This window comes from Plecotus auritus (assembly GCF_963455305.1).
Source record: "Plecotus auritus genome assembly, chromosome: 6".
Taxonomy (NCBI): Eukaryota; Metazoa; Chordata; class Mammalia; order Chiroptera; family Vespertilionidae; genus Plecotus; species Plecotus auritus.
Genome location: NC_137773.1, coordinates 177,696,458 through 177,721,820, shown reverse-complemented (window position 1 = coordinate 177,721,820; position 25,363 = coordinate 177,696,458). Strand labels below are relative to the sequence as shown.

Sequence of the window (25,363 nt, the reverse complement as noted above, 5' to 3'; positions counted from 1 at the left end):
CACATACGTCAGAAAAGCAATTGTCTCCAGGGATGGAGAAGCTGGATGAGAAAGGCCACGGGAAAGGTTCGGATCAGGAGTGCCGGCACTCTACTTCTTAAGGAGGTAGTAGTTAGACAATGGTTCGCTTCATACTTTTTCACTAAACTGTATACAGATGCTCTGAGTTTATAGAAAGGTATTTCACAGATTTCCAGAAAGGAAAAAGAGCTTTCTGACACAGCCCACCAGCTCTATCTACAGTTTGCCCTTGCCTAAACGTGAAATCTAAGGACAATTCTTTCAGCAAAGTAAGAGGATTCACCTATCGTGTCTTCATGCAACCACAATCAGAAATCACAGCCAGAAATCAGAAATTCCAGTATGCCACTTAGGAAAAAAATAAATGAAACCTTTAAGTCAGTGGTTCTCCACCTTCCTAATGCCGCGACCCTTTAATAAATACAGTTCCTCATGTGGTGGTGACCCACCATAACATTATTTTCGTTGCTACTTCATAACTGTAATTTTGCTACTGTTATGAATCGTAATGTAAATATCTGTGTTTTCCGATGGTCTTAGGCGACCCACAGGTTGAGAACTGCTAGCAGGGTCGCCTTAGACCATGGGAAAACACAGATATTTACATTACGATTCATAACAGTAGCAAAATTACAGTTATGAAGTAGCAACGAAAATAATGTTATGGTTGGGGGTCACCACCACATGAGGAACTGTATTTATTAAAGGGTCGCGGCGTTAGGAAGGTGGAGAACCACTGCTTTAAGTGAAGGCTGGAGAGGACTTAAGACATTTGGAACAGAATGTGCGACAACTAAATACAAAGAGAAAAGAAAAGGTGTGTCCAGGCACACCCCCATCTGCGCGGAGTAGTAAAAGCCACTGCAGAGTAAGGGTGACCATTTAAAAAGTAGACCCGCGCCCTGGCCAGTTTGGCTCAGTGGATAGAGCGTCGGCCTCTGGACTGAAGGGTCCCAGGTTCGATTCTGGCCAAGGGCACATGCCTGGGTTGCGGGCTCGATCCCCAGTTGGGGGCGTGCTGGAGGCAGCCTATCAATGATTCTCTCTCATCATTGATGTTTCTATCTCCCCCTCTTCCTTCCTCTCTGAAATCAATAAAGAAATATGTTTAAAAAAAAAAAAAAGATAATTTAAAAAATAAATAAATAAATAAATAAAAAGTAGACCCGCAGGAAGCACAGCACATGGGACAGCGCACACTGACTGGAGATGGCATGCCCGCTGGAAGGAAGAAATCCCAGCCTCTGAAGCTGGCACCCGGCGGGGAGGACAGCCCCCGGAGCCGCAGACTTTGGTGACCTCTTTGGAGTGATTCAAATTTACAGCTCGCACTGACTTACATTGTAAGAGGAGGAAAGCATCAGACTGACTGGATTCAAAGATGCAGTTCTCCCCCATCTTCGTTTCCCAGGGCCCAGTAAGTCCTGGCAGACAGCACCCAGCGCGGTGGGCAGGATGGGTAAGGTGTCAGCGTTACCGGGGAAAACCGCACACGTGTTCCCGGCACATGAACGATTTTAACTCACCGGCCACCATGTTGCATGTATTTCTGCTGCTTGTCTTGAGCTCTTAAGACTTGTAACGTTCTGAAGAAGATAGAACAAAGAAGTTCCTTCCATCCTCAGCCTCTTTCTAAGTTTTAACTTCGTTCTTAAGATAACGCGGTACATGAGAAAGAACTACCGCCACCGCTATCCAATTTCACTGCTCATCTCCCTTCCTCTTAGCTTCTTTTCCCTTCAACTTAACGAAACAAAACCGTAAAACAGAAACTAGAGGATGCTCTGCCTCCCCTGCTACCAGAACACAGGTTTGGGGGTGGGGGTGGGGGGCGGAAAAGGGCTGAAATCTGTATCACAAGTGGCTCCCGCGGGGATACACGGGCAGGTTTGAGGGATTTTTGAACTACAAGAAGGGAAAGCACTGCTTCTCAGGTGGTTCCATTTTCTGCCGGACAACGCTGTGGCCTAACAGAGCACAAGCCCCTCCCATCCACGCAGAAGGCTGCCGTTAAGGGTTTCAGAAGTGGCATCACGGGGCCCGGGCAGTTTCACTTTGTCCGCACGAGAGGCTCCCCTTCCGGAGCGCACAGAGGTGACGTGTATGCATTGCGCTCGTGGAAGAATTACTCGGTGATGACAGGAAAGCAGGTACCGCCGGAGGAGGGCCTCCCAGGAGGAGCCTTCCGTCCGCTGCACAAAGCAGCAGAGCGGAGGGAAGCAGCTCGAGGGGGCCCGCAGCCTCGCAGCCCGACAGGACTAGGTTTCGGACGCTGGGCAGCTCTCTCCCCGGCACCCACCCCGCACGGGGCACTCGGGGCACCGCCTTCTTCCAGAACCAGCCATCTCGCCCGCCTCGCGGGGCCGCTAGCCAGACCGCAAAGCCGGCTGGTTTCCCCCGAGCGGCACGGGGACGTCACCCGAGCAGGAAGGGCCCAACCCGCAACCTTCCTCGCACAACCGGCCTCCCGCCCGCCCGCCACCTCTCCGCGCAGCAGGGGTGTCCCGCGCGCCCTCGCGGAGGCGCCGCCACCCAACAGCAGAGCGCGCGCGCCCCGAAGCCCGGGTTCGCGGGCGAGTGCGCGCCCCGGAAAGCCGCTCCAGCCCACGGGCCGCGGCTCTAGGAACCGAGCTATCCGGGCCGAGAACGCGCACGTCGGCGGCCACGCGCACCAGGAGGGCCGCACAGCGCGCGCGCCCCCGCGCGTATAAACAGGCCCAGCCGCGCGCGAGCACCAGCGCGCGTTCGCGCGCCGCGCCCACCCGATCCCCGACCCACTCCTCCCCCACCCAAGGGGCGAAGGCGCGCGAACCCAGGGACATTCTCCGCTCCGGAGCCGCCCCAAGGTCTCCAGGGCCCAGTGGCAGCGGCCCACCCGCCCCCGCCCGCCCGCCTGCCTGCCGTTGTGTGGGGTGGGCCCGCTGTCTCAGGCCCGCAGCCTCGCCTCATCCCTTCCCCCACTGGAGCCCTCACCCGGCGACGTCGCCGCCGCCGCCGCTGCCGCCGCTCTACCCGCCGGCCCCGCCGCACCGCTCGGGGGTCCGGTTCTGCCGTCGCCGCTCCAAGACCGACAGGATTTTCCCCTCACAGCTCCCTGGGCGCCATCTTACATTCAACCCTCACAGCCAATGGGTGCCGAATGCTCCTCTCGCGATATTCTGAGCGTTGGGTCCCGCGAGAGTTGAGGCTGCCTCCTGGCCTGACTTAAAGGGAACGCTTCTGGTGAGGAGGTAGGCCCGGCCTTGGGCTGCGGTAGCGGCAAAACGAGGGGTATAGGGCGGAGCGCCCCGCCCCCAAACGCCCCTTCATGCGGGGCGGAGCCAGACCCGGAGATCGGCCTCGCCCCGGAGCCTAGGCAGGATGGGGGCTCCAAGCTTGCTCTCCATGCCCACCTTCTGCCACCGGCCCGGGCCTCCTTCGGTAGCGGAGCAACCCCACGCGGGGCCGGCCTCGGTTAAGGTGGCCCCCACAGCTGCTGACCTAGGCCTGGCGTTCCAGCCGCGTCCCACGTGGGACGCCCCCTGGATACTGTCCTCTAAATACCCCTAGCTCCTGGGACCCTCCTTCCCCCCACCATACTCTGCTTTTGTGATTCAGCCTCCCGCGGTCCAGTCCACCTTAAAGTGGGCCTCTGGTAGCCGGTGTTTGTATACAGGGAAAATGTGGAGGGTGTTAAAGCTGCAGGCGCACGCGGGCTCCTCAGCAGCCCATGCTGCCCTAGAGGGCAATCAGCGCCACACCTCCCTTTAAAAGACCTCTGCACTGTGCCTCCTGCACTGGCAAACGCCCTGTCCTTAGGGTTCCACCCAAGAGTCACTTCCTGGAAGTAGTCTCAGCCCAGGCTGGGCCAGGAACCTCCGGGCACAGGGAGACCTCCCCCGCACAGTGCCTGGTCCTTCTGTTTCCCTCTTCTCACTGTGCCTGGCACATAGTAGGCACTCCATCATTTGCTGATCGCTGGGCAGGCAGCCTGGCCGCTCTTCATCTCCCTAGGCAGGCATGCAGGCAAAAACACTGCAGAACCCTCTGGCACGGGACAACTAACAGGAGCTGCACACCAGGGCCACCGCCATTCCCTCCGACTGGATGCAGAGGACAGGTCAAATCAGGCCCCTGCGCACCAATGGCTGTGTGCAGTATACCATCCCCCCACCCCCACCCCAGCGTGTCTCTAAGGCCCGCAGGTGCTGGGAGGGCAAACAGGTAACACAGACTCCCCGGGGAGATTCAGCTGTTCTTTATTGACATGGAGTCTAGGTACCCCCAGCTTCCAGAAGGATGAGGTAAGTCGACAGGCTTCCGGCTCACACCTTTCCTGGGTCCTCCTTCAGGGTGACGGTCCGGTTGAAGACAAGCTGGAGGGCAGAGGGGGAAGAATGATCACCAAACCAACCACAGACACCCCACACCTCATTCACCCAGCGGTGCTGAGGGTCAGAAGCGTCGGGTGCTCAGTAACTTGATGACTTTGGGTAAGGGACTCGATGGCTCTGGGCCTCCATTTATAAGAGTTATAATAACCCCTATGCCGGTTATTATAAGGGTTATAATAACCCCTTCAGGAGTAAGAAAGGCAGGATCCATACAAAATTTTGTGCATGGACTTAACCTCTGAACCTGTTTCCCCATCAGTAGAACATGAACCCCAGTTCAGGTGGTGAGGATCAATAAGGGGATGTAGGCCAAGTGCTTGGCAGTGGATGGAAGCCACCACTCTGGTGGCGGTAAGTCAGTCACCTGGCCCTCGTGGCTGTCTGGATCCACAGAGAAGTAGCCAAGGCGCTCGAACTGGAACTTGTCGAAGGGCTTCGCCAGGGCCACAGAACAATCCACTAACGCTGCCTCCACCACGTGCAGCGAAGCCTGCGGGCAGGAAACTCAGGTGGCCGTCCAGTCAGGGAGGCCTACCACCCTCCCAACCCCCCCACCCCCGATCCCGCCAGCCTACCGGGTTCAGGTCACTTAGGAATCCACCAGGCACCTCAGCAGGATCCTCGGGGTTCTTGTGCTGAAATCTGCAGCCAGAGTGAAGGTTAGGCTCCGGCGGGGCAGCCACAGCAGGCAATGTCCGTCTTCTCTTTGCCCCACCCCGCTGCTCACTCACAGTCGCTCGTAGAGGCGAATCTCGCACGTCAGAGGCTGTGACACCCAGTGAATAAAGGCCTTGGGCTTTTCCCCAGCATCTGCCTTCCTGCAGGTCACCTCCAGGCTTTCCACACAGCCACGGGGGCCCTTCCAGTCGAGGGGGAGAGGCCTGCAGTCAGACTGGGGACCAGGTCTGCAGGCTGCACCCAGACCCCCACCGGCAGGCAGTGGTGGGAAGGCTGCCGTGGGCTCTCACCTTGATGACTCGCTGCAGCTCGATGACGTAGCCGGTATGCCTCAGGCCCACGGGCTGGCCCCGCGCCAGGCGCTTGTAGCCGGGCTCCGGTTCCTAGGGGCAGGAAGTGGGGTGGCCACAAGGCTGCAACGCGCGGAAAGGTACAGGGGCTTCTCCCACCCAGTGCTGGGCAGCGGGGCTCATCTGAAGCAGGGAGGCGATGGACGTCAGGACTGGGCTCAGCAGCGAACAGGACCCGCCACCCTCCTAGGCACCTCCTTGAAGTCAGTCCTCTCGATGAAGACGATGGATCCAAAGGGGACCTGGTGGAAGCCCTTGGTCTCCTCAGCTGGGAAGTTGGGCACCTGGATGTCCAAAGACTATAGCAAGAGATGGGTGTCTGAGGCACTGGGTGCTGGACACACGGACACACACACCCCACACGGACATACACCCCCCACACAGACACACACCCCCCACACGGACACACCCCACACGGACACACACACACCCCACACGGACACACACCCCACACGGACACACACACACCCCACACGGACACACACACACCCCACACGGACACACCCCTACCTTGGCAGCAGGAAAGTTGGTGATGATGACCTGTAATGGCTCCAGCACAGCCATGGCCCGTGGGGCTGTGTCATTCAATACATCACGCACGCAGGCTTCTAGCAGATGTGGCTCCATTGTGGTCTGTGCCACCGTCACCCCCACCTGAGAAGAAAGGGCAGCGTCGGTCGCAGCCACAACCACAGAGCGCTGTGCTCGGCCCCCTGCCCCCGGCCCCCCGGCCCCCCGGCCGTACCCGAGCACAGAAGTTGTTGATCGCCTCGGGAGGGAAGCCCCGCCGACGCAGGGCTGTGAGCGTGAAGAGCCGCGGGTCGTCCCAGTCCCTGTGGCGAGGAGCCTGTGAGAACTCGGGCGGCACGTGGCTCGGGACCACCAGGCCCTGAAGAGCTAAACGCGCGCACCGACCTTACGGCACCATTAGCCACGAGCTGGAGGATCTTCCTCTTGGAGACCACGGCGTAGTGCAGGTTGAGGCGGCCGTACTCCCACTGCACGGGGCAATAGACGTCCAGCGCGTTGCACAGCCAGAAGTAGGAGGAGCGTCTGGGCAGAGGGCACAGTCAGGGCCTCGGACCAAGGAGACCACAGGGAGGGCCGCTGGCGTCCCGGGCTCCCACCCGTCCCACGGCCCAGCCCCCTCACCGGGCCTGGAATTCCTTGGTGCAGAGCGAGTGGGTGATGTGCTCGATGGAGTCACAGAGGCAGTGTGTGTAGTCATAGGTGGGGTAGATGCACCTGCGGGCATAGGTAGTCCTATGCTGCCGACACACACACACACACACACACACACACACACACACACCCCACGGACACCCCACCCAGCCCCCTCTGCCCGCCCCGAGCCCCTCCGCCTGCCCCACGCTCCTACCCACCAGGTGTCCCCCGTGCGGTGGTGTGGCGTATACTTGACCCGATAGGCCACAGGGTCCATCTTGCCATCCTCCATCACCAGCTTCATCCGCAGAGTGGCCTCGCCCTCCGCAAACTTGCCCTTGCGCATTGCCTGAGGGGAGCGAGGGCTCAGGCCACCTCTCCGCACGGCGGTCTCGTCCTTGACGTCCCGGCCCACCCAGACCCGCCTCCCCGGAGCCCACCTCGAAGAGCAGCAGTGACTCCTCTATGGGACGGTCTCTCCAGGGCGAGGGAGGAGGGTTGTGGCCTTTGAGCTCCTCTCCCCGCTGGTGGCACACGTAGGCCTGGCCCCTGTGGGGAAGGGTGTGAGTGGCCCTCGTGGCGGTGTCCGGTCAGCCCGCCGGCTCCCGGGGGCCAGCCTTACCTGTGGATGAGCTCCACAGCCCAGGCGTACAGCTGGTCGAAATAGTCAGAGGCGTAGGTCACCTTGTAAGGTGTGTAACCTGGGCACAAGGACACACGGTGTGAGCGGCCAGCCAGGGATACCCAGGGGCAGGTCACGGCCACGCAGAGGCCCACTGACCACCCGCTCTCTCCAGGCCCCGCGTGGCCCGTACCCAGCCAGGCCACCATGTCGCAGATGGCGGTGAAGAACTTGGCTTCCTCCTTCTCGGGGTTGGTGTCGTCAAAGCGCAGAAAGCAGATGCCGTTGTTGGCCTAGGAGAGGCGCCGTGCTGTGAGCGCCACACCTCCCGCTCCCGCAGCGCAGCGCGTCCTCCCGCGTCGGAACTGGAGACGGCTGTGTTTCCCTCGCCTTCCCGTCTCTCAACCCCCTAAACGCGGCACCTCACACCAACTCGGTCTGAGAGGGGCTGCCCTGGGGATTCCCCACGTCCAGACTCACTGCCCCCCGCAGAGCTTTCCCAGGAGCCGGGGGCTCCTCGGCGTCTGGCACACGCGGTCCCTCCGTGGCCTCTAGCGCCCGGGGCACATGGCAGCAGGCAGGGAAGGCCGACGCCTCTGCGGTCGCCATGGGAGCAGCAGGTGGCGCCCTGCCCACCAGGTCCCAGGCACACTCACCTTGGCGTAGCCGAAGTTGAAATTGATGGCTTTGGCATGTCCAATGTGCAGGATGCCGTTGGGTTCCGGCGGGAACCGGGTGCGCACCTGGGGTGAGGAATGGGAGCAGGGGGCTAGGCCAGGGCGCTCGCAGGCGACCCTGAGGAACAGGCGCCCCTTCTCGGGGAGGCGCTGGGGATCGATGGGACGGGCAACAGGGAGGCAGCCCAAGTCCACGGGCCAATGCGGACGGCACGGGCCCGCCTGGCCACACGACGCACCTGCCCGCCAGTGATGTCCAGGTGCTGTTTCAGGAGGTCCATGGTGTGTGCGGTGACCACATAGCCCGGCGTCTTGTAGTTCTCGCCTGCCAGGACCAGAACGAGCCTGAGGCCCAGGCTGCAGGCCCCGGCTCCCACGCCCGGCCCAGCCGAGACCAGCCCCCTCAGCTCTGCCTGCCTGCCTGCCCACCAGGTTTGTGGAACTTCAGCGCCTCCCCGCGGAGCTGCTCCATCAGAGACAGGGTCTGGCCCGCAACCTCACCTGCGGAAATAAGGAAAACTCGCCCTCTGGACACAGCTACCATGTCCAGCACAGGCGGCACTGTCAGTATAACTCACATCCTGCAACCAGAACAGACCCTACAGGCCCCTCCTCCCCTAGCCCAGAGCCAGAGCCAGAGCCAGGCTTCTCCGGCCTCCCGAGGCCCGTCTCTGGGTGAAGGGAACAAAGGGAACTCCAGGACTCAGTCTTCCAGCAGAAGCAAGGTGTGCGGGACATGCCTGAGGGGCCAAAGCCTGTGAGGTGACAGCCCTGAAGGCAGGGAGCTGAATGCGGAGGCGGCCCCGCCCCTCACCATTCTCCACCGCGTCCTTGGCTGCCCTCCGGTCTGTTTCTTCCAGCCGAGCCTTGGCCACCTGAGAAAAGCAGGGTCAGGGCTCTCTCGGGTGGTGACTTGGGGTCACTGGGGTCAGCCACTCCCTTTCCCGGCCTGAAGTCTCACCCTCCACCACCTCAACCCCAGGGACCCGGGACCATGCTCCGCTACCTTTGGCTTTTTCTCCAGATCAGTCTCCCTCTTGGGACCCAGAAGGTGGAGGACCTGAGCAGAGACCACAGTTAGGCCTGGACAGGAGTCTCCTTTCCAGGAGCCTGACTGACAGCACCCGCACACCTAGCACTTCCTGGCCTGTCCACCGGAACCACTTTGGAAAACCCACCTGGCCCACCCCACCTCTGCTCCTCAGAGTCCTCTGGCCTCCCACGCTCTCTGCCTCCTGGGAGTCCACACTGGTTTCAGGTGACAAAAACTGCCATTTAGGGAGAAGCTATGGGCCCAGCATCAAGATAAGCGCCCTATGTCAGCCAGCACCCTCTTGTCCCTCTACGCCAGCACCCTAAATGAAGATCTCGACTTCAAATGAGGTGAGAGCTCCCCTACTTACAAGGCGAGGAAATGGAGGTTCAGGGTAGTGACTCGGCCCACGCCTCTCACTGCCTCCTCCACACCAGGCTCCCCTATCATCAGCAGAACAGGGACAGTCTCCCCCCTGGCTCTGTGTACCCCTCGGGGGACTGTACCCTGTGCGTGGCAGGTCTCTGCCTGCTTCAGCTCAGGGAGGCGCCCACCTGCATGTCCACTTCATGCTTGATCATTTTGCCATCGGCCCACTTGAGCGCAGCCCGAGCCTCTCCTAGAAACGTGGGCACAAGGAGCTGCAGGAAGGCAAAGGCAGGCACTTCCCACCCTCTTTCCCAGGAAGGGGTCCAGAGCCCACGCCCAGCCAGACCCCCCCCCTTTTTTTTAAGTATATTTCTTTATTGATTTCAGCGAGGAAGGGAGAAGGAGAGACAGAAACATCCATGATGAGAGAGAATCATGGATCGGCTGCCTCCTGCACACCCCCTCCTGGGGATCGAGCCCGCAACCCGGGGCGTGTGCCCTTGGTCGGAATCGAACCTGGGATCCTTCCGTCCGCAGGCTGACGCTCTATCCACTGAGCCACACCGGCTAGGGCCAGACCCTTTTTAAGGGACTCCTACCCCTCCACCACCTCCCTCTCATCACTCCCAGAAGAGAAGGCATGACTGGAGAGAACAACAGCCCCCTCCCAGGCCCGCGCACCCATCAGCAGGCCCATGTTGAAATGGTAACGCTCCTCCAGGAGCTGGGGCCGGTGGCGATTTACAGTGACCTCCACCTGCAGGAAGCCAAGCGGTAAGGTTCAGGACCGTGTCCTTCAGAACCACCCCTCGCCCTGGGTCTTCCTCAGTGGAGAAGCGGAGCCACTCCTTCCTGGGGAGCAGGCGGGGATGTCTGGGGAAGGACTCACAGCCGCCTCAATCTGCTCGGGCGTCACCACGATGCCCACGCCACATTCCCGCTCGAAGTCCACGGTGTCGATGGGGTCCAGCGGGTGACTTCGCACATACTCAAGGGCAGCTGACGAAGGAGGAGGGCAATGGGCGGTGGCATCTCAGCTCCAAGCGGTAAGGAGGGCCCGCGTCCCAGAAATCCCAGTGACAGCTTGTACTTCCGGGCGGCTAAGCCCTACACCACCCCCACCGCAGCCCTGGGGCCGCGGGAAAGCAGCCTGGTGTGAGAGAGGCTCTCCCCCAGACCTTCACAGGTCCCCAGACTCGCACAGGAGTGCGGAACTAGGCATCTAGAGAGAGACAGGGGGGGCTCTGCAGAAAGGGGTCTCGGCCTGGGACTGGCGGTGGCAGGGCAGGAAGGCGGGGTCTCACCGCTCAGCTGGGGCTCGGTGTGGATCTTCTTGTTGGCCACGTAGCTCACGAGGAAAGAGAGGCGCCGGGGATCCCTGAGTCGGGAGGCCAAACCATAGAGCAGGGTCCCGGTCGCCTTGTCGATGGCGGAGCCCAGAGTCTGCTGTGCCTGCGGTCGGGAGGGAAGCCCACTGAGACGCGCATTCGCGAGGCGCGTGGATAGACGGGGATCGGACCCCCCAGCGCCGCGGGAGGCACCCGGCACCCGGCCGAGGCGGGGGGCTCGCACCTGGGTCGCCGCCTCGCGCAGCTGCGCGCTCAGGGCCGCGTTCTTGAGCGTCTCGCGGGCCTTGTGCTCGCTCAGGCCGAGGCCGGTGAACAGCGACACGGAGTCCGCAGTCGCCATGGCAGGAATCCGGAAAGGGAAAGGAAACGCCGGGGCCAATCCGCATGTTGACGTTAGCCCGCTGGCCAATAGGAGAGCGCAGCCGCCGGGCGAGCCAATGACGTCCTTCCTGGGCGAGAGGGGGCGGGGCTCTCCGAGGTGGCCGGCGCCATTTAAAAGGCCGGGTGCGCCCCAACCGGCCCTTCCGGGCGCTGCGTTTCGTCCCGGCGCTACGGGTTGTGGGAAGGGGCTGGCGGCGGAGGGGGGCATGGCCCTTTGCCTCGGCTTTTCCCTTCCGCCCTGGAAACCTGGGGGGCTTTTCCCTTCCGCCCTGGAAACCTGGGGACCGTCCCAATCCGTTCTCGGGAGCCGCTGTGAGTCGCTGTCGCGTTTCTTGAACTCGGCTTTGGCGTCGTCACGGAAATCATTGAGCAAAACAAAGCCCTGGAAGTCCGGTTAAGGCTCCAGGGCAGAGCCCGTGCTGAGTGGCTGATCCAGCGGCCCCATGAGGACTGGCGCTTTTGGGGCGCTTACCTGGACACCCCCGGCCAGGAGGGACCTCGCAGAAGTCCTGCGATGGTTTAGTTTAAAATCTCTTGGCACACTGACCGTTCCACGCTCACACATGCAAATGCCGTGAGAATCCCAAGCGAATTAGACCTTGACATCCACCTGCGGGCGTTTGACAGGATATGTCATGGAAGTTGGGGTTCTGCGGGACAGAAGATACAGGGTCTTCATGAAGATGGCCATTGGGCCGGGGGGGAGGGGGGGGGTCTCCCCAAGCTTCTGTTTCCTTGGAGGAACTGGAGCTGCTGGGGTGGGATGGTGAGGATATCTCCATCACTGAAGCTGGAACCTCAAGAAACAAAACTGGAATTCAGGTGTTTGGAGGCCTTGGTGATGCTAATACTCCTGGACCTTCAAGGCCTGGGCAGGATCCTGGCCACAGTCTGTATCCGTATTCTGTGTTCAGCTTTGTGGCCAAATCCCAGTAATGACAGGTCCGTTTCTGGGTCTGCATCTGGGTCCCACATGATGACCAAATGCCAGGCTCTGCCGGGGCCACGCACTGCATCAGGATCCAGTCCAGTCTGTGTGTTGGGGCTCCCCACCTCCCCATGGTCCCTTCACCCCAGCCTGGTGCCCAGCCGAGGCCAAGAGCCCGCCGTGAGCAGGGGATACCACAGCGCAGTGGTGCCACCGATGGGCACCAAGAAGCAGTCACAGCCACACCAGCCCTGTGCTGAGCTCACAGCTGCAGCTGCTTAGGCCCCGACCGAGGTGCCGGTGATGAGCAGTGAGTCCCCCTCCCCTCTGTGCTGCACCACTGCAGGGTTCACTACAGCACCATCCTTAACCCCGTGGGCCTGGTGACACCCCCTCAATGGGGTGAGGGCCTGCACCCGCCCTGCCCTCGGGTAGCTGCCCTGTGGAGCCTGTGACTCCATGTCACACGATGAGGCAGTAGCGCTACCAAGAATGCCAAAGTGGCAATGCACGCCAGCCAGCCCTCTGGAGCCCTATGACTTGCACAGAGCAGAACATGAAGGTGTATGGGCCCAGCCTGGGGTGGGGGGGGCTGGCCTGCTGGCGTGGGCCCCTGGAACGACGTCCAGGAAAATCCACCGAAAGGTGATTAAGGAGACAAGCCAGGCAGCAGCCAGTAAGGCCCACTGCGTCCTGGAAAGAGGCAGGGGCCGGCAGCCAGGCTACGGACAGGTCCCTTCGGTGCAGGCCGACCACGAGCATCAAGGCAGTAGAGGCCACAGCAGCCGTCTGCTGACGCCCAGAGGGTCTGTGGCAGGCTTGGCATCAGCAGGGCTGTGGTCCGGGGCAGACAGCACCCCTTGATCGGTGCATCCAGCACATGTGGCCCACTGGTGGACAGGCACGGGGCTGCACACCATCCCTCCCTAGCAGGCCCTCCAGCAGTATGCCAGCACCAGCCCCAGCCTGGCCATTCTACCCTCTGCACGGTCTCACCCAGCCCTCCAGGTCCCTCTCTAAGGCCATCAACCCCACAGGGCTCTGGTGTCGTCCCCACAGGAAAAAGCCAACACTGGTCACAGGCTGGCCTTCTCGGGGCGCTGCTCCTGCTCAACATCGCCCTCAAACTCCAGCCGATGAGCTTCTTGTGGGCATGCGGGTGGGGGTGACTAACAGGACTGCCAGGACCCGTGCCCCTCTGCCCGCCTGCCTTTGCCTGGCGTTTATGAGCACCGGCCTCACGAGTACCTTGCTCCCCACCCCCTCCGGCTGGAGATGCCCACCATGCCCCCAGGAATGGGAGCGAGGAGGGGGCAGCCTTAACCCCAAAGAGAGGCCAAGAGGCTCCTCACAGGATTTGCCCTTGCTCTGTGTGTACCGTCACCAAGGCTGCGGCTGGGACCAGTCTGCAGACCTACTGCGGGTGAACAGCCTGGGGCATGTGCCAGGAGCCAAGGTCTCAGGGACTCAGAGAAGAAATGGCCTCCCTCTCCCTCTCCCGCTCCCGGAAGCCCGCCGAAACTGCCTTTGACCCTTTCTCCGACCTTTTGGAGCAAGGTCTCCTTCCCCACGGGCTGTCCCTGCTGTGTTCTCCCTTGAGTGATCTGGTTGGTACTCAAACTAGCAAAGGCCTGAGAATGGGAAAGGAGGAGGAAGACCCCCCCCCCGCCAGCACCCCGGTTCTCCAAGTCCCCCGACCTGTCAGCTGCTGGAGCCTCACGGGGTCCTCCCCCCTGGTGTGAGGCGCTGACGGGATGCCAACCACAGCCGCCTCCATGCGCGAACCAGGACCAGTGGGATTGAAGGGCAGCAGGCAGCCCCAGAGAACGGATGGCACAGGGGCTCCATGACGCACAGGGCCCGAGGCTGGGGGGGGCCCGGGGGCTGGGGGCCCACCCGCCCTCTCTCCAGACCAGAGCGCTTCCAGGCTCTTCAACACAAGGACACACACACACCCCAAACGGGGGGAAGGGAGGGGCCGCAGCACCGGGCACATCAGTCACTAGGTCTGCTTATTTAGCATTTATTTTTAAAATATATTTAAACAGCAGCAATCACTTCCAAAATGCAAAAAAAAAATTACAATTTTAGAATAAAATTATGATGTTTATAATGCGAATCAGAAAGAACTGAAGGTACAACTGAGACTCAAATCCCGCAGTACTGAGGGGGGCTGGACAGCCCAGCTCACTGGTTTGGGGTTCGTGCCGACAAGAGGTTCCAACCTGTGAGGTTCCCACCTCTGTCACCCTCCACTTCCCCCTGGTGAAGCCAGTGTCCTCTGGGTTAGAGAAGGAGAAGCAGCGAAGAGCTGGCCTTCCATGGAGGGTCCCCAACCGCCCCCCCAGCCAGGGACCTGCTAATCCACCTCCTCCATGTTGCTGTAGGTGGGGGCTGGGCGGTCCACAGGGGGGGCGAAGCGTTCAGGGGCTGTCCGCGTGGGGGCCACCTCGGGGGCCTGGCCAGAGCCCAGTCCCTGCAACAGAATATGAGGACAGGGTTGGGGGCTGCCCGGTGTGCTGCCTGGCGTCCCTGGGGTGCTGGTCAGAGCTCCGGCACCCAAGGGAGGGCCCCAGGGCAGGCGCGGACAGCAGCGCAGTGACACAGAGACGAGATCAGGCCTGGACAGTCTCGCTTTATTAACGCTTTCAGTACAGGAAGCTGCTGGGCAGGGCCAGGCCCAGGCCCAGGCCAGAGCAGCAGGACGACGGACAGCTGGATGGACACCCACCCTCGTTTGCTCTGCCCCTGCAGGAACCACAGACCTTCTCCCTCAGACACACACACTGAGGCCCGAGCCCAGAGCTGGTCCCCGAGGCAGGCGTGCCCGGTGGGTGGGCGGGCGGGCGGCTGGCTCACAGCAGCTGCCTGAGGCCAGCTCATCTCCAGTGACTCTGGGACACCAGAGGATAGAACACGTTGAGCACGAGGGCCACCAAGGCGGCCACGGTGCCCAGAACAAAGTACCGGAGGCAGCCCTCATCTGGGGTGGGGGGGCCGCATGGCGGGGGGCCCACCCAGTCCTGGGGCCCCCAGGAACCCCGGGGCGCAGGCCCCTCGGGCACCGGCTCCTCCGCGGCCTCCAGCTCCTGCCAAATCCGGGAAGCCTACAGTGTGCGGAAAGGGAGGTGGGGGTGACCCAGTGTCCCCGAGGCCCCTGGCCACGACACTCCCACCCGAGGAGACTGGTGCTGAACCCAACGTCCAGGTTAGGCAGCAGGAAGGCGAGCGGGCGGGGGCCGCGGGGCCACGTGCAGGTTGTCTAGACCGGGCGCGAGGGCGACTCCCGGCAGCGTTTCGGCCTCGAGAAGATTTCCACTCAACGTGCCACCTGCGTGGCAGCCGGGGCTGGGCCGGCCGCCCAGAGGGCCCTGGCTCGTGGAGGACAGACCCGCCGCCCAGAGACCTCCGGCTCCTCCCACATCCAGAGCCTGACTGCCGTCTTCGAGGGCTTCTCCGAGTGCGAGCGGAGAAGGCTCAGGGCAGGAGAGGGCAGCGAGGAGGAGGCCAGCACAGGAGAGATGTGGCTGTGCCCACAGCCAGGCCCTGGGCACCCAGGGACGTAAGAGACAGAAGACCCCGAAGGCTCAGCAGAGAGAGACGCTCACCTCGGAGCGGGCGACAGCCCCGGCCAGGGTTGGCCAGGCTCGGCCGTGTCCCCAGTACACGGGCAATCACAGCGAGGGGGAGGGGCTGCATGTGGGAGGGGTGCAGGGGGAGGCTGGGAGGCCAGCAGGTTCAGTCAGTTCATGGCACCGCGCCCAGGGAGGTTGAGCAGACGCTGGCCTGTGCCACGTGGTGCCTATGTGCATGCCAGCGGCCGCTTGGTGTGTGCGCCTGTCCCTGCACCACGGGGACCCTCTGGCTGAGGCTTCCTGTGAGGGAACCCACCTTCCGCTCACCAGTCCCGAGGCTGCAGGGGCCTGGGCTGGAGGAGAGGAAGCTGGGCCCCGGCCGCTCCCACCTGTGACTCAGGCCCCACTAGCTTGCGAGTCTCCCCAGGCCTCACCTGGCTGGCAGCAGCCTCAGCTGCAGCGCCGAGGTCTGGGTGGCGCTCGGCGTGGCCTGCCCGGGGGGGTCTCTCCACAGGAGAGTTCCGCCGGCGGTAGAAGAGGACGTAGGCGTAACGCGTCACGACCTGGCTCTCGTCCACGGTTGTCACCGTGCTGTCATCAAACAGGCGCCAGCCTGCGGCAAGGCGGGGAGAGTGTGAGCGAACTGCCCCCCCCGCCCCCGCCCGTCCTGCTGGCCGCGGGCCCTCACCCACGTCGCTGCGCTGGCTGCTGCGGTCGTTGGGCAGGCGCGCGCAGGCGGTGTAGTGGCCGCCGATCATGCCTCCGTAGTGGTTGATGACGGCGTACAGGTCGTAGCTGGGCAGCTGCTCCTCCTTCTGGCCGATGCAGAACTTGCTCAGGTCCAGGTTCCTGCGGTCCAAGCGGAGAGGAGAGAGAGGCCTCAGGCGCCTGGCGCCCACCGTGGCCCAGCCCTGCCTCGGTCACCAGGGAGGGCCCTTGGCGCACCGGACAGGGAACTCCACCAGGTCGTTGATCTTGTCGCGCCAGATGAAGCTGCGGAAGGAGAAGCGTTTGAGCTGCACGATGAGCACGTTGGGCAGGCGCCACAGCAGCAGCTGCTTGGAGGCCTCGCGGTGCTGCTTGCACTGCGGACAGTACCTGGCGGGCACGGGGCGGGTGAGGTCAGAGCGCAGGCCTCCAACCACTCCCCGCCCCCCCGCCCCTGGCCTGTGCCCGCGCACACCAAGCCTCCTCCGGGGCCAGCACTTCGGGCCGAGTGAAGAGGGTGAGGCACTGGTCCAGGGTGAAGTGGCCGGCGCGGGCGGCCTCGCCAGCAGAGCCGGGATCCTCGGCGCATTCCAGCTCCTTGGAGGCCACCAACACGAACTCCTGCTGCCGATCGTTGTTCCGCCAGACGAGCGCCAGGCTGCAGTCCTCCTCCAGCTCCAGCGGGGTGTCTCCTGGGCAGGCGGGCGGGCGGGGTCAGCTAGGAGGGCGGCCAGCAGCCCCTCCCCGCTCCCCCGTCTCAGGCACCTTTATCCTCCAGCCGCTGCTCTCGGTTGGACGCGTCGATTTTGTAGATCAAGAACTGGGACGTGTGGGGGTTCGTGGCTTCACTTGGGTGTTGGTACCCGGGCACAGCAGCTGTGAGAGCGCGACAGTCAGAGGCCGAGCACGCCCCCCGGCCCCTCCCGCCCCGGCTGCAGAGCCTCTCCCCCACACGTACCTTCGGGCCGGGGCACCTTCTCACCGGCAGGCAAGGAGCCGCCTTCAACGGGCCCGCCGGCCAGCATCTCAGAAGAAATGCCACTGGTGCTGGGCACCGGTCCCCGATCGGGGGCTGCCCACGCCTGGGGCACCATGTCCCCCTCCGCCACGGGAGTCACCATCTGGAGCTCAGGCGGCGGCATGGAGTCCCTCTCGCTGTCCCCGGCCTCCGGAGAGCTAGTGCAGTGCAGCGCGGAGCAGCCAGGGGGCTCCAAGGCCATGCGGCCGGGCTGGAAGGGCGGCTGGAAGGGCGGCTGGAAGACACTCACGGAGTACCTGCAACAGGCAGCAAGGCGCATAGGAACCCTGACCGGCCATCCGCACCTCTCCCCGCCCCCGTTCTGCCACCGGGCGCTCACCGGGCATAGCCCTCCAGCAGCTGAGCGAGACGGGCGTAGGTGAGGCGGGAGGCAGGCACGCTGACCAGGAAGGGGTAGCCAATGTTCTCAGGGCGGCAGAGGCCCTTGTGGTCAGGCCAGTGGGTTTTCTGGCAGAGCCTGGAGGGGAGGGGAGGGGGAGAGGGCCTTAGCCCCAGGGCCGGTAGGATGGGGGGCGGGGGGCTGGGGCAGGGCGGGGCGGCCAGTCCTCACTGGTTGCAGTAGCCCACGCGGTAGCACCGGGTGCAGCGTTTCAGCTTCTCGTCCTCGGGCTGCTGCTTCCGCTGGCAGGCCGCGCACTTGGAGATGGGGATGCTGGGCACCTGGGGGCGCTGGGGTGGGTCATCCGGCTCAGCAAGGCCAGGCCAGGCAGGAACGCCGCCCCCCCCCCCCGCCCCCGCCGCCGCCCACCCCAGGGCCCTGTGCCGGCGGCCTGGCCTCCGCTCACCTGCTGCACCTCCAGCACCACCACCTGCTCCTTAGCCAACTCTGGGGACAAGAGCTCGAAGCACAGGAGCAGGTCTGAGGGGGACACGGTGTCCAGTGAGTGGGAGGGCAGGAACATGCGGTGGAAACGGCTCTTCATCACCTGAGCCAGGGAACACAGTCCTGGTGAGGACGGGCCTCCCCCAGCCCCGCCCGACACAGGGAGGAGGCTGGGCCCTGACCCTAGATCTGCGGGGGAGGGGGAGGAGGCAGGTGGCCCAAAAGCAGCATGGGCCTCTGCTGGCGCCAGCCTCAGTGCCATGCAGCAAGGGGCCTGGTGCCCTGGCCGGTGTGGCTCAGTGGATAGAGCATCGGCCCTCGGACGGAAGGATCTCGGGTTCCGTCCCTGTCCAGGGCACGTGCTCGGTTGCAGGTGTGAAATAAAAAGGGAGCCTGTGCTTCCGAGGGCCTGCGAGACCAGGCCTGGGGCCGGCGTCAGCCCCCTGCACTCCACACCACGGCTCTACCCGGCTCTTCGCTAGCGGGGCCCTGGGGGGCTGCAACGTGGTTGTCACGGGGGCCCTACATTCAAAGAGAGAACAAGGGCGCCCCCAGGCTGGAGGCCCAGGCGCTGCGGGGAGCACCAGCACGGATCTGGGGTAACATCTGCAGCCCAGCTCCTCGTCTGCAAAGGGAGAAGCTGCTGGGCCACTACCGACAGGGGGTAACCCCGCCGACGGCTGGGGCCCGGGCGCCTCGTGGTGCAGCCTGAATGCCTTCTTCCAAGCAGCCTCAACCAGTGCCACCACCTGCTCCCAGGCAGCCACGTGACACACACATTCACAGGTCTGTGTCCCGAGGCCACTGGCTGTCCAGGGTCTGCGTGCTGTGAGCACACACGTGTCCACATGCTCAGAGCCTGAAGGACGGACATGCCTCGGTCAGACGCAGGTTCTCGGGCTGCACGTGGACCCGCTGTGCGAGGGCGTCCAGCACTTCGCTCGCGCTCGCGTTCTCCTTGCTGACGCTCACCAGGAACTGCGGGGACAGAGCAGAGTCCGTGGGTCGCTGGCCGGGGCCCAGGGCGGCGCCGAAGCAGGAGCCTATGCCTCACCTTGATGGGCTTGCTGTGCGGCTCCCGGGCAAAGAAGAAGACGGGGAGGACCTTCTGCTTCTGGGGCAAGGGCACCGGCAGATAGAGGAAGGGGTCAAAGGTGATGGAGACCTGGGGAGACACAGGTGGCACTGGGTGGCCCACAGGGAGGGGAGGCGGCCCTCAGGGCCGCACAGCCAGCAAATCCCAAGCACTGGACCGACCAGGGGGGCCACCGGGAGACAACAGCCCCTCCTGGCACTCGAGGCCCTGCCCAGCCTGGTCACTTCATCAGCGGGCCCCTCCCTTGCTCCCCACGTGCCCTTCAGGCCATCACACCCCTGCCCTCCTCGCGGCGGTCTTGGAGCCCAAACATCACTTTACTTCAGCCAGGAAGCCGCCCCTGCCAGCCCCTGCAGCCCACACCGCAGCCCACGCCTCCCCTGTCCAAACCGTGCCTGCAGCGCCTAGGCCGCACGGCCTCTGACAGCTTGACCGGACTAGCGAGGCCCGGCGAGGGCCCCTCAGGAGGGCACCACGCACCTTGGCACACACGGGGCACACCAGCTTCGACTTGTACTGGCCCTGAAACAGGTCCACGATGAAGGAGTCGTTCCTCATCTTGTGCCTCTGCCACGCCTCCTCAGCCACCACCTGAGGGCAGAGGGGTGAGGCCGAGCCCCGGGGACGGGGCGGTGCCCGGGCCGTGCCCCCTGCTCCCCCCCTGACCTCATCGGGCCGCCCGTCCGAGTCCACGGTCTCCGTGTAGGGCTTGTTCTGAATGCGGTTCAGGTCCTCGTGCAGCCCGTCCAGCAGGAAAGCCATGAACTCCTGGGCGTCGTGCTGGGCGTAGCCTGTGAACTGGCTGGCCTTGCTGGCGACAATGGCCTGGAAGCAGGGTGAGGGCTGAGCACGGAGCCCCGGCACCGGCCGTGCCCCCAGCTGGCTGGCCTCCCCACCCTCCCCTGCCAAGGGAGGCCGTGGCCACAGATCACCTTCAACTTGGAAGGCTGGAAGGCATGGTGGGTGCCCTTCCACAGCGCCCGGAGCAGCACGGCGAAGCCGATGGCGAGGCGCCCCCCGGTCCCCAGCGGGTTGTTGTAGTTGATCTCGGCCTCGAAGGAGCGGTCTAGGGAAGCAGCGACAGTGTGAGCAGGGGCGGGGGCGGGGGGCGGGCCGCGCGCAGCCGGCTGCCCTCACCGTGGAAGAAGTCCCGCAGCTCGCGGGTGTTGGACAGGGACTGGATGACGCTGTTCATGAAACACGTGTTGCCCAGGTTGACCAGCCCGGTGAAGCCCGGCAGGCACACCTTCTTCTCCTCCTCCTCCTCCTCCTCCACGCTGTCCCCGCTCACGGGGCTGTGGGGCATGGGCGGCACCATGCACGTGGGCTTGGGCTGAGGGAGCAAAGCGGGGCGTGAGGGCAGCCCTAGAGGCTCCCAGCGCCCTCCTCGCCCTCCCACCCAGGATCTCACTGAGGCCAAGTGTGGCTCCGGCTTGGGGGCTCCGTGCTCCATGGGGGTGCGGGCTGCCACGCCATCCTGCCCCGTGTCCTCAGCTCGAGCCTTGGGCTTCTCCTTCTCCACAGCCCGGGCTTCCTCCTGGCCTGTCAGGGGGTGCGGAGCACCTCCTGGGGGCGCCGAGTCCAGAGGGGTTGGGCCTGTCGGCACGGCAACCTTTGCACCACCCACTGCACCTTAAAAAGGGGGAAGGAGAGAGCTGGTGGTTAGCAGCACGTGGCAGGGCGGGGTGCCGTCGTGGGGGCCGGGCAATGAAGGGAGCTCGTGTGCAGACCTCGTGCAGCTGGGGCCTCCAGGCCCCCCCAGCGCTGACTCTGCCGCTTCCGGAGGCAGATGTCGATGCGAGAGGCCGTGAAGCAGAAGGTGCACTGCTCGGGCGCAATCAGGTTCCTGCGGGAGAGGCTGAGCTCAGGGCCGGGGCCGGGGCCGCTGCCTGGTTCGAGGGGCCGGGGAGACAGAGCCCAGGGGGGGATGGCACAGGGCCGGGCCGGGCACCACCCACCTGAGCTTCACCTGCCAACGGAAGACGGTGTGGGGCCCGCAGCCCGGGTGCAGCCTCAGGAAGTTCCCGTCCCTGCAGAGGCCGGCGCGGGAGGAAAGGGTGAGACACAGCCCCGCCTGAGGCCCGGGTCTGCCCACGGCCGCCCACCCACCTGGTCTGGAAGACGAGCGTGAAGTCCTGCTCGCGGAAAAGCACCCGCGAGGCCTCCCTGCGGATCTCCTTCACGTACACGTGCACCACCACCGCGTCAGGCCCCTTCTCGTACGAGTCGTTCTTGACAAACGCCAGGCTCACCATGGGCTCCGGCTCTACGTCGAGACCACGGCTCAGCGCCCGCGACCGGCCCCACCCGTCACTATTCGACTCCCTTCCTGCCCGCCAACCTTGCAGCCCCCCTAGGGCTCTGCCTGCCCCCCCGTCCGCCAGCCCCACCTTTACCATCCACCAAGGATGCAGCGCCTGCTGCCACTGCCATCTCCTCTTTGGAATGGTCACCTTTCTCGGGGGCTCTGCTCCGGGTCAGGGCTGGAGAGACTGGGTCACTCCTGGGGGACGCTGCCTTCTCTCCTGCCGGAAGCGCTGGCTTCTCCTCCGAGCCCAGGAGGCAGGGCTGGGGCTCCAGCGGTGGGACCCGGAGCTGCTCCTCAGCCTCCGCCTGTGCATGGCGTTTGTGGGCAAGATCAGCCCTGGGCCAAGCAGGCAGGTGCCCCCTCCTCTCCACCGCGGTCCACACCCTTCCCCACCGCCCAACTCCCACACAGCGCTCCACGCTCACCTGGGTGGCTGCCTCAGCCAGGAAGGGGGGCGCCTCGCCCTGGGGCCCAGGGCCTTCTCTGCATCCTTCCCCCTCCGGCCCTCTTCGGAGATGCACAGCCCTCTTGGCACTGGGCCCTGCCTGGGCCCCGGGGCCAGCCCCCGCCCCCACCTCACCACGGCCCTGGGCCCGCTTCTGGTTCCGGGCCTCCTGCTTTGCCCGGCGGGGCTCAGGGGCTGGCTCCAGGGCAATGGGAGAGGACTCCTGCCCGTTCTCCTGGCACCGCAGCCCTGGCACCGACTCCCGCATCCCTAGAGGTTTCTTCTGTCAAAGATCCAGCAGTCAGGCCCTGCCCACACCCGGGTGCCCCCGCCCCGCCCCACCCCGCCCTGGACTCACCAGGAGAGAAGGCCAGGAGAGCAGAGGCACCTTCTTGGGCAGCGCCAGCTGGAGGAGGCCACCTTTCCGAGTCTGCACTTTGGCGCGAGAACTTTCGATCTCGGCATAGAAAACACCGCGCCACTGCTGACCACCTGCAGAGAGCGGGCGGTGAGCCGAGCGGGGCGTCAGGGATCACACACACACACACCACACACACACAGGGATCACACACACACACACACACACACACACACACACAGGGATCACACACACACACACACACACACACAGGGATCACACACACACACAGGGATCACACACACACACACACACAGGGATCACACACACACACACACACAGGGATCACACACACACACAGGGATCACACACACACACACAGGGATCACACACACACACAGGGATCACACACACACACAGGGATCACACACACACACACAGGGATCACACACACACACACAGGGATCACACACACACACAGGGATCACACACACACACACACACACGGCGGGCTCAGGCCCGCAGACACACCTGGAAAGCGCACCACGCAGTCCGTGTCTGTGAAAGCAGCGTCCACCTCCTCCAGCCGCAGGGGGCCGGCTCCCACACGCAGCTTGACCGTCACCTCATCTGCATTCTGCTTCCAGTCGAGCAGCACCTCTGCAGGGAGAGGCCAGTCAGACGGAGGCCCCGCCGGCAGGCTCAGGGGTTGAGCGTCAACCCCTCCCGCCAGGAGGTCCCGGTTTCATTCTGGTCAGGGCACATGCCTGCACTGTGGCTCGATCCCCAGCAGGGGGCGTGCAGGAGGCAGCCTATGGGTGACTCTCATCACTGCTGTTCCCTATCTCTCTCTCTCTCTCCTTTCCTCGCTCTAAAATGAGTAAAAACATATTTTAAAAAGAGACAAAACAAAAGTCTGTGAGGGTCTGCAGGTGAGGGCTGCACCCGCCCTTCCCCTAGCGCTCTGCACCCGGGCAGCTGGCGACTCACCCTCTTTGGCCTGCTCCTCTTGAGGAGTGGACACGGACCCTGACGACAAGGGAAAGAGGAAAGGGAGGAGGAAAACATAAACAAAGAAAAAATTAAAGAAAAAAAAACTGAGGAGGAGAAGGCAGCCCCAAGGCCCCGCCACCCCACCCAGCACCGTTTTTAGGGTCTCAGCCCAGTACCCAGACTCCAGCTCATCCTGAGTCCTCCTCTCAGCATCAGAGCAGGACAGAAGGGCAGTAAAGCCGCGTCCCCGCCCCCCCCCCCCCCCCCCGCCCCGTGCATGCTCAACAGGAAGGGAGGCACCTCGGGCGTCGGGGTGCCGTTACCTCCTCTCCGAGGGTCTCCATCCTTGCTCTCCAGGTTGGCTCGGTCCTTCTGCTGCTTCTTGCTGGTGGCCTCCTCCAGCCCGGGGGGCCCTCTCCTTGGGCCCATGGCACTGGCCCCACCAGACATCTTGAGACGCTTGGTCGACAGCCAGAGTGCCCCGGGGTCGGCGACGGCGTCTGGGTCAGGGCTACGGCGCTTTCTTCCCGGCCCAGCTATCTTGGCAACTATTTGTGGCCAAATTCGCCAGCAAGGAAGTGACAACCTAATGAGAAGGGACCGGTTACCAAGGCCCAACAGTTTGCTCCTTGGTGACAGCCAGGGCTTGGCGACCTGGGATATCCCTAACCCTACAGAGCAATCCCACCACCTGGCATGGCCCCGGACACTCCCAGGCGGTTCTGAAGGGGGAATAAAGAACGCGAGCGGCAGCCACCACTTCTGGCTGAGCCCCGGGGGGCCCGCTACCCAGACCGGGGGCCGGAGCCTCTCTGAGGAGCCGCCAGGTCCAGGCAGCCACGGCCTGGGACCAGGCGCCCTCTACCAACCTGGAGAGGAGCCGAGGCCCCAGCCCCAGGCCTGGCTTTTCCTTCCTTCTCACTGGCTGCTTAGTCACCACCGGGAAGGAGGAGGTGGAGGAGGGAGGCAGGACAGAGAGGCAACCAAGCAGCAGGATCGCCGGCTCCGTGGCTGAAACTAGACCCAGCCCAGGTGCTGCCACTGCCCAGGCAAGGGCCGGGCGAAGACGCCCCACCTGCGCCAGCTCCCGCCCTCCTCTGCACCGCTGCGGCACTGCTGGGGTTTCTCCCCGACACCCCAGGAGAGGTTCCGCTCTCCCAAGCAGGGGGGCTGCCACAGGGGTGAGAAGGGCATCCAGATGTCAGCAGCAAACGGCCGGGGCACGCAGGGCGCACGCAGGGGAGACGGAAACAGATCATCCCCGCCCCGCCGGCCTCAGGTCCATCCCTCAGCAGCTGAGCCAGAGACCGTCTACCCAGTTTTCCCACGGGTCCATCCACAATAAATAAAGTTCTCAAGACTGGGAGAGAGGGGTGCGCATGAGCCATGCATGCAGGCCCCTGGCTGCCCCAACCGGGGCTGAGCAGCCGCCGGACAGGGAGCAGCTGGCCCCGGCGCACGTGGGGGCGACCTCACTCGGTGGGTCAGATGTGAGACTGGGCGGCCGGGCCTTCCGTGACCACAGGTCCAGGGCCGGGCGGGCGCCCTCCGCCTCTGCGCCCCGGCCGCAGCCGAAGGTCGCGTCCCTCCCGCGCCGGCCTCGGAGGGCCATGCAGGGCTGCTGCCCGGCGCCAGCCCGAACCTGCGCCCGCCGCCTCCTCCAGGAAGTCGCCCTCGCTCGCCCCAGCCCTTTCGGAGGCAGGAGGCCGCCGCGGGCGCAGCGTAACTGCCCCGGCGTCCGTGGGCCCGGCGCGCCCGGGCGCGAGGGCGGGGCTGGCGCGACCCGTGACCTTGACCAGGCCGCCCGGGGCCCCGTCGCGCCCTCCCCGCTCCGGCCAGACCAGCGGGGAGCGGCCCGGACCACTCACCGAGCGAGGCCGCCGCCGCCAGCCCTCCTCGGGCCCTGGCAACCCGCTCTCGGTTCCGGTTCCGGCGTCAACTCGGTTCCGGTTCCGGCGCGCTCCTCCCCCGCCCCGGCTCCCCCGCCACCGCCTCGGCTGCTGGTTTTGTTTCTACTTCGAGTTGTGGCCCCCGGTGGCCGAGCGCGGAGCCCGTGACGCACTTCCGGCGGCG

The 25,363-nt window shown here is 64.0% G+C and overlaps 3 protein-coding genes across 19 annotated transcripts in view; all 3 read right to left on the bottom strand.

Moving 5' to 3' along the window:
- The window catches only part of QRICH1 (glutamine rich 1), a 36,569-nt gene extending 33,407 nt beyond the window's left edge, over nt 1-3,162 (bottom strand). The window contains exon 1 of one of the 2 annotated variants that reach the window (XM_080673525.1): nt 2,995-3,162. The gene's annotated coding sequence lies outside the window, so the exon portion shown is untranslated. Of the gene's footprint in view, nt 1-1,547; nt 2,679-2,994 lie in introns of those variants that run through there. The other variant, XM_080673526.1, reaches the window with a different exon arrangement.
- A 1,081-nt stretch (nt 3,163-4,243) lies between these two features.
- Nucleotides 4,244-10,995, bottom strand: QARS1 (glutaminyl-tRNA synthetase 1). The gene is made up of 24 exons (XM_080673527.1): nt 10,860-10,995; nt 10,592-10,739; nt 10,177-10,286; nt 9,969-10,044; nt 9,473-9,537; nt 8,892-8,945; nt 8,700-8,760; nt 8,315-8,386; nt 8,125-8,210; nt 7,865-7,951; nt 7,402-7,501; nt 7,209-7,287; nt 7,027-7,135; nt 6,805-6,935; nt 6,575-6,667; nt 6,338-6,475; nt 6,168-6,255; nt 5,933-6,076; nt 5,617-5,721; nt 5,363-5,455; nt 5,126-5,253; nt 4,970-5,036; nt 4,759-4,884; nt 4,244-4,376 (listed from the first exon to the last, which is right to left on the bottom strand). Exons 1-24 carry the CDS (start codon nt 10,974-10,976, stop codon nt 4,326-4,328), a joined length of 2,328 nt encoding a protein of 775 aa, XP_080529653.1. The 5' UTR covers nt 10,977-10,995; the 3' UTR covers nt 4,244-4,325.
- A 2,952-nt stretch (nt 10,996-13,947) lies between these two features.
- USP19 (ubiquitin specific peptidase 19) lies at nt 13,948-25,315 on the bottom strand. Of its 16 annotated transcripts, none has more exons than XM_080673517.1 (27): nt 25,159-25,315; nt 23,614-23,876; nt 23,288-23,326; nt 22,829-22,957; nt 22,298-22,431; nt 21,920-22,222; nt 21,577-21,799; nt 21,296-21,452; nt 21,145-21,216; nt 20,917-21,032; nt 20,598-20,812; nt 20,324-20,519; nt 20,119-20,252; nt 19,853-20,011; nt 19,667-19,777; nt 19,145-19,255; nt 18,967-19,068; nt 18,053-18,193; nt 17,818-17,936; nt 17,587-17,724; nt 17,187-17,503; nt 16,994-17,104; nt 16,704-16,920; nt 16,466-16,618; nt 16,209-16,369; nt 15,955-16,133; nt 13,948-15,052 (listed from the first exon to the last, which is right to left on the bottom strand). In XM_080673517.1, exons 2-27 carry the CDS (start codon nt 23,738-23,740, stop codon nt 14,825-14,827), a joined length of 4,092 nt encoding a protein of 1,363 aa, XP_080529643.1. In that variant the 5' UTR covers nt 23,741-23,876; nt 25,159-25,315; the 3' UTR covers nt 13,948-14,824. The 16 variants fall into 16 exon arrangements, with proteins under 16 accessions (XP_080529643.1, XP_080529645.1, XP_080529646.1 ...); XM_080673519.1 differs by having other exon boundaries at nt 21,583-21,799; XM_080673520.1 differs by having other exon boundaries at nt 21,583-21,799; nt 21,920-22,219.
- Between the last annotated feature and the right edge of the window lie 48 nt (nt 25,316-25,363).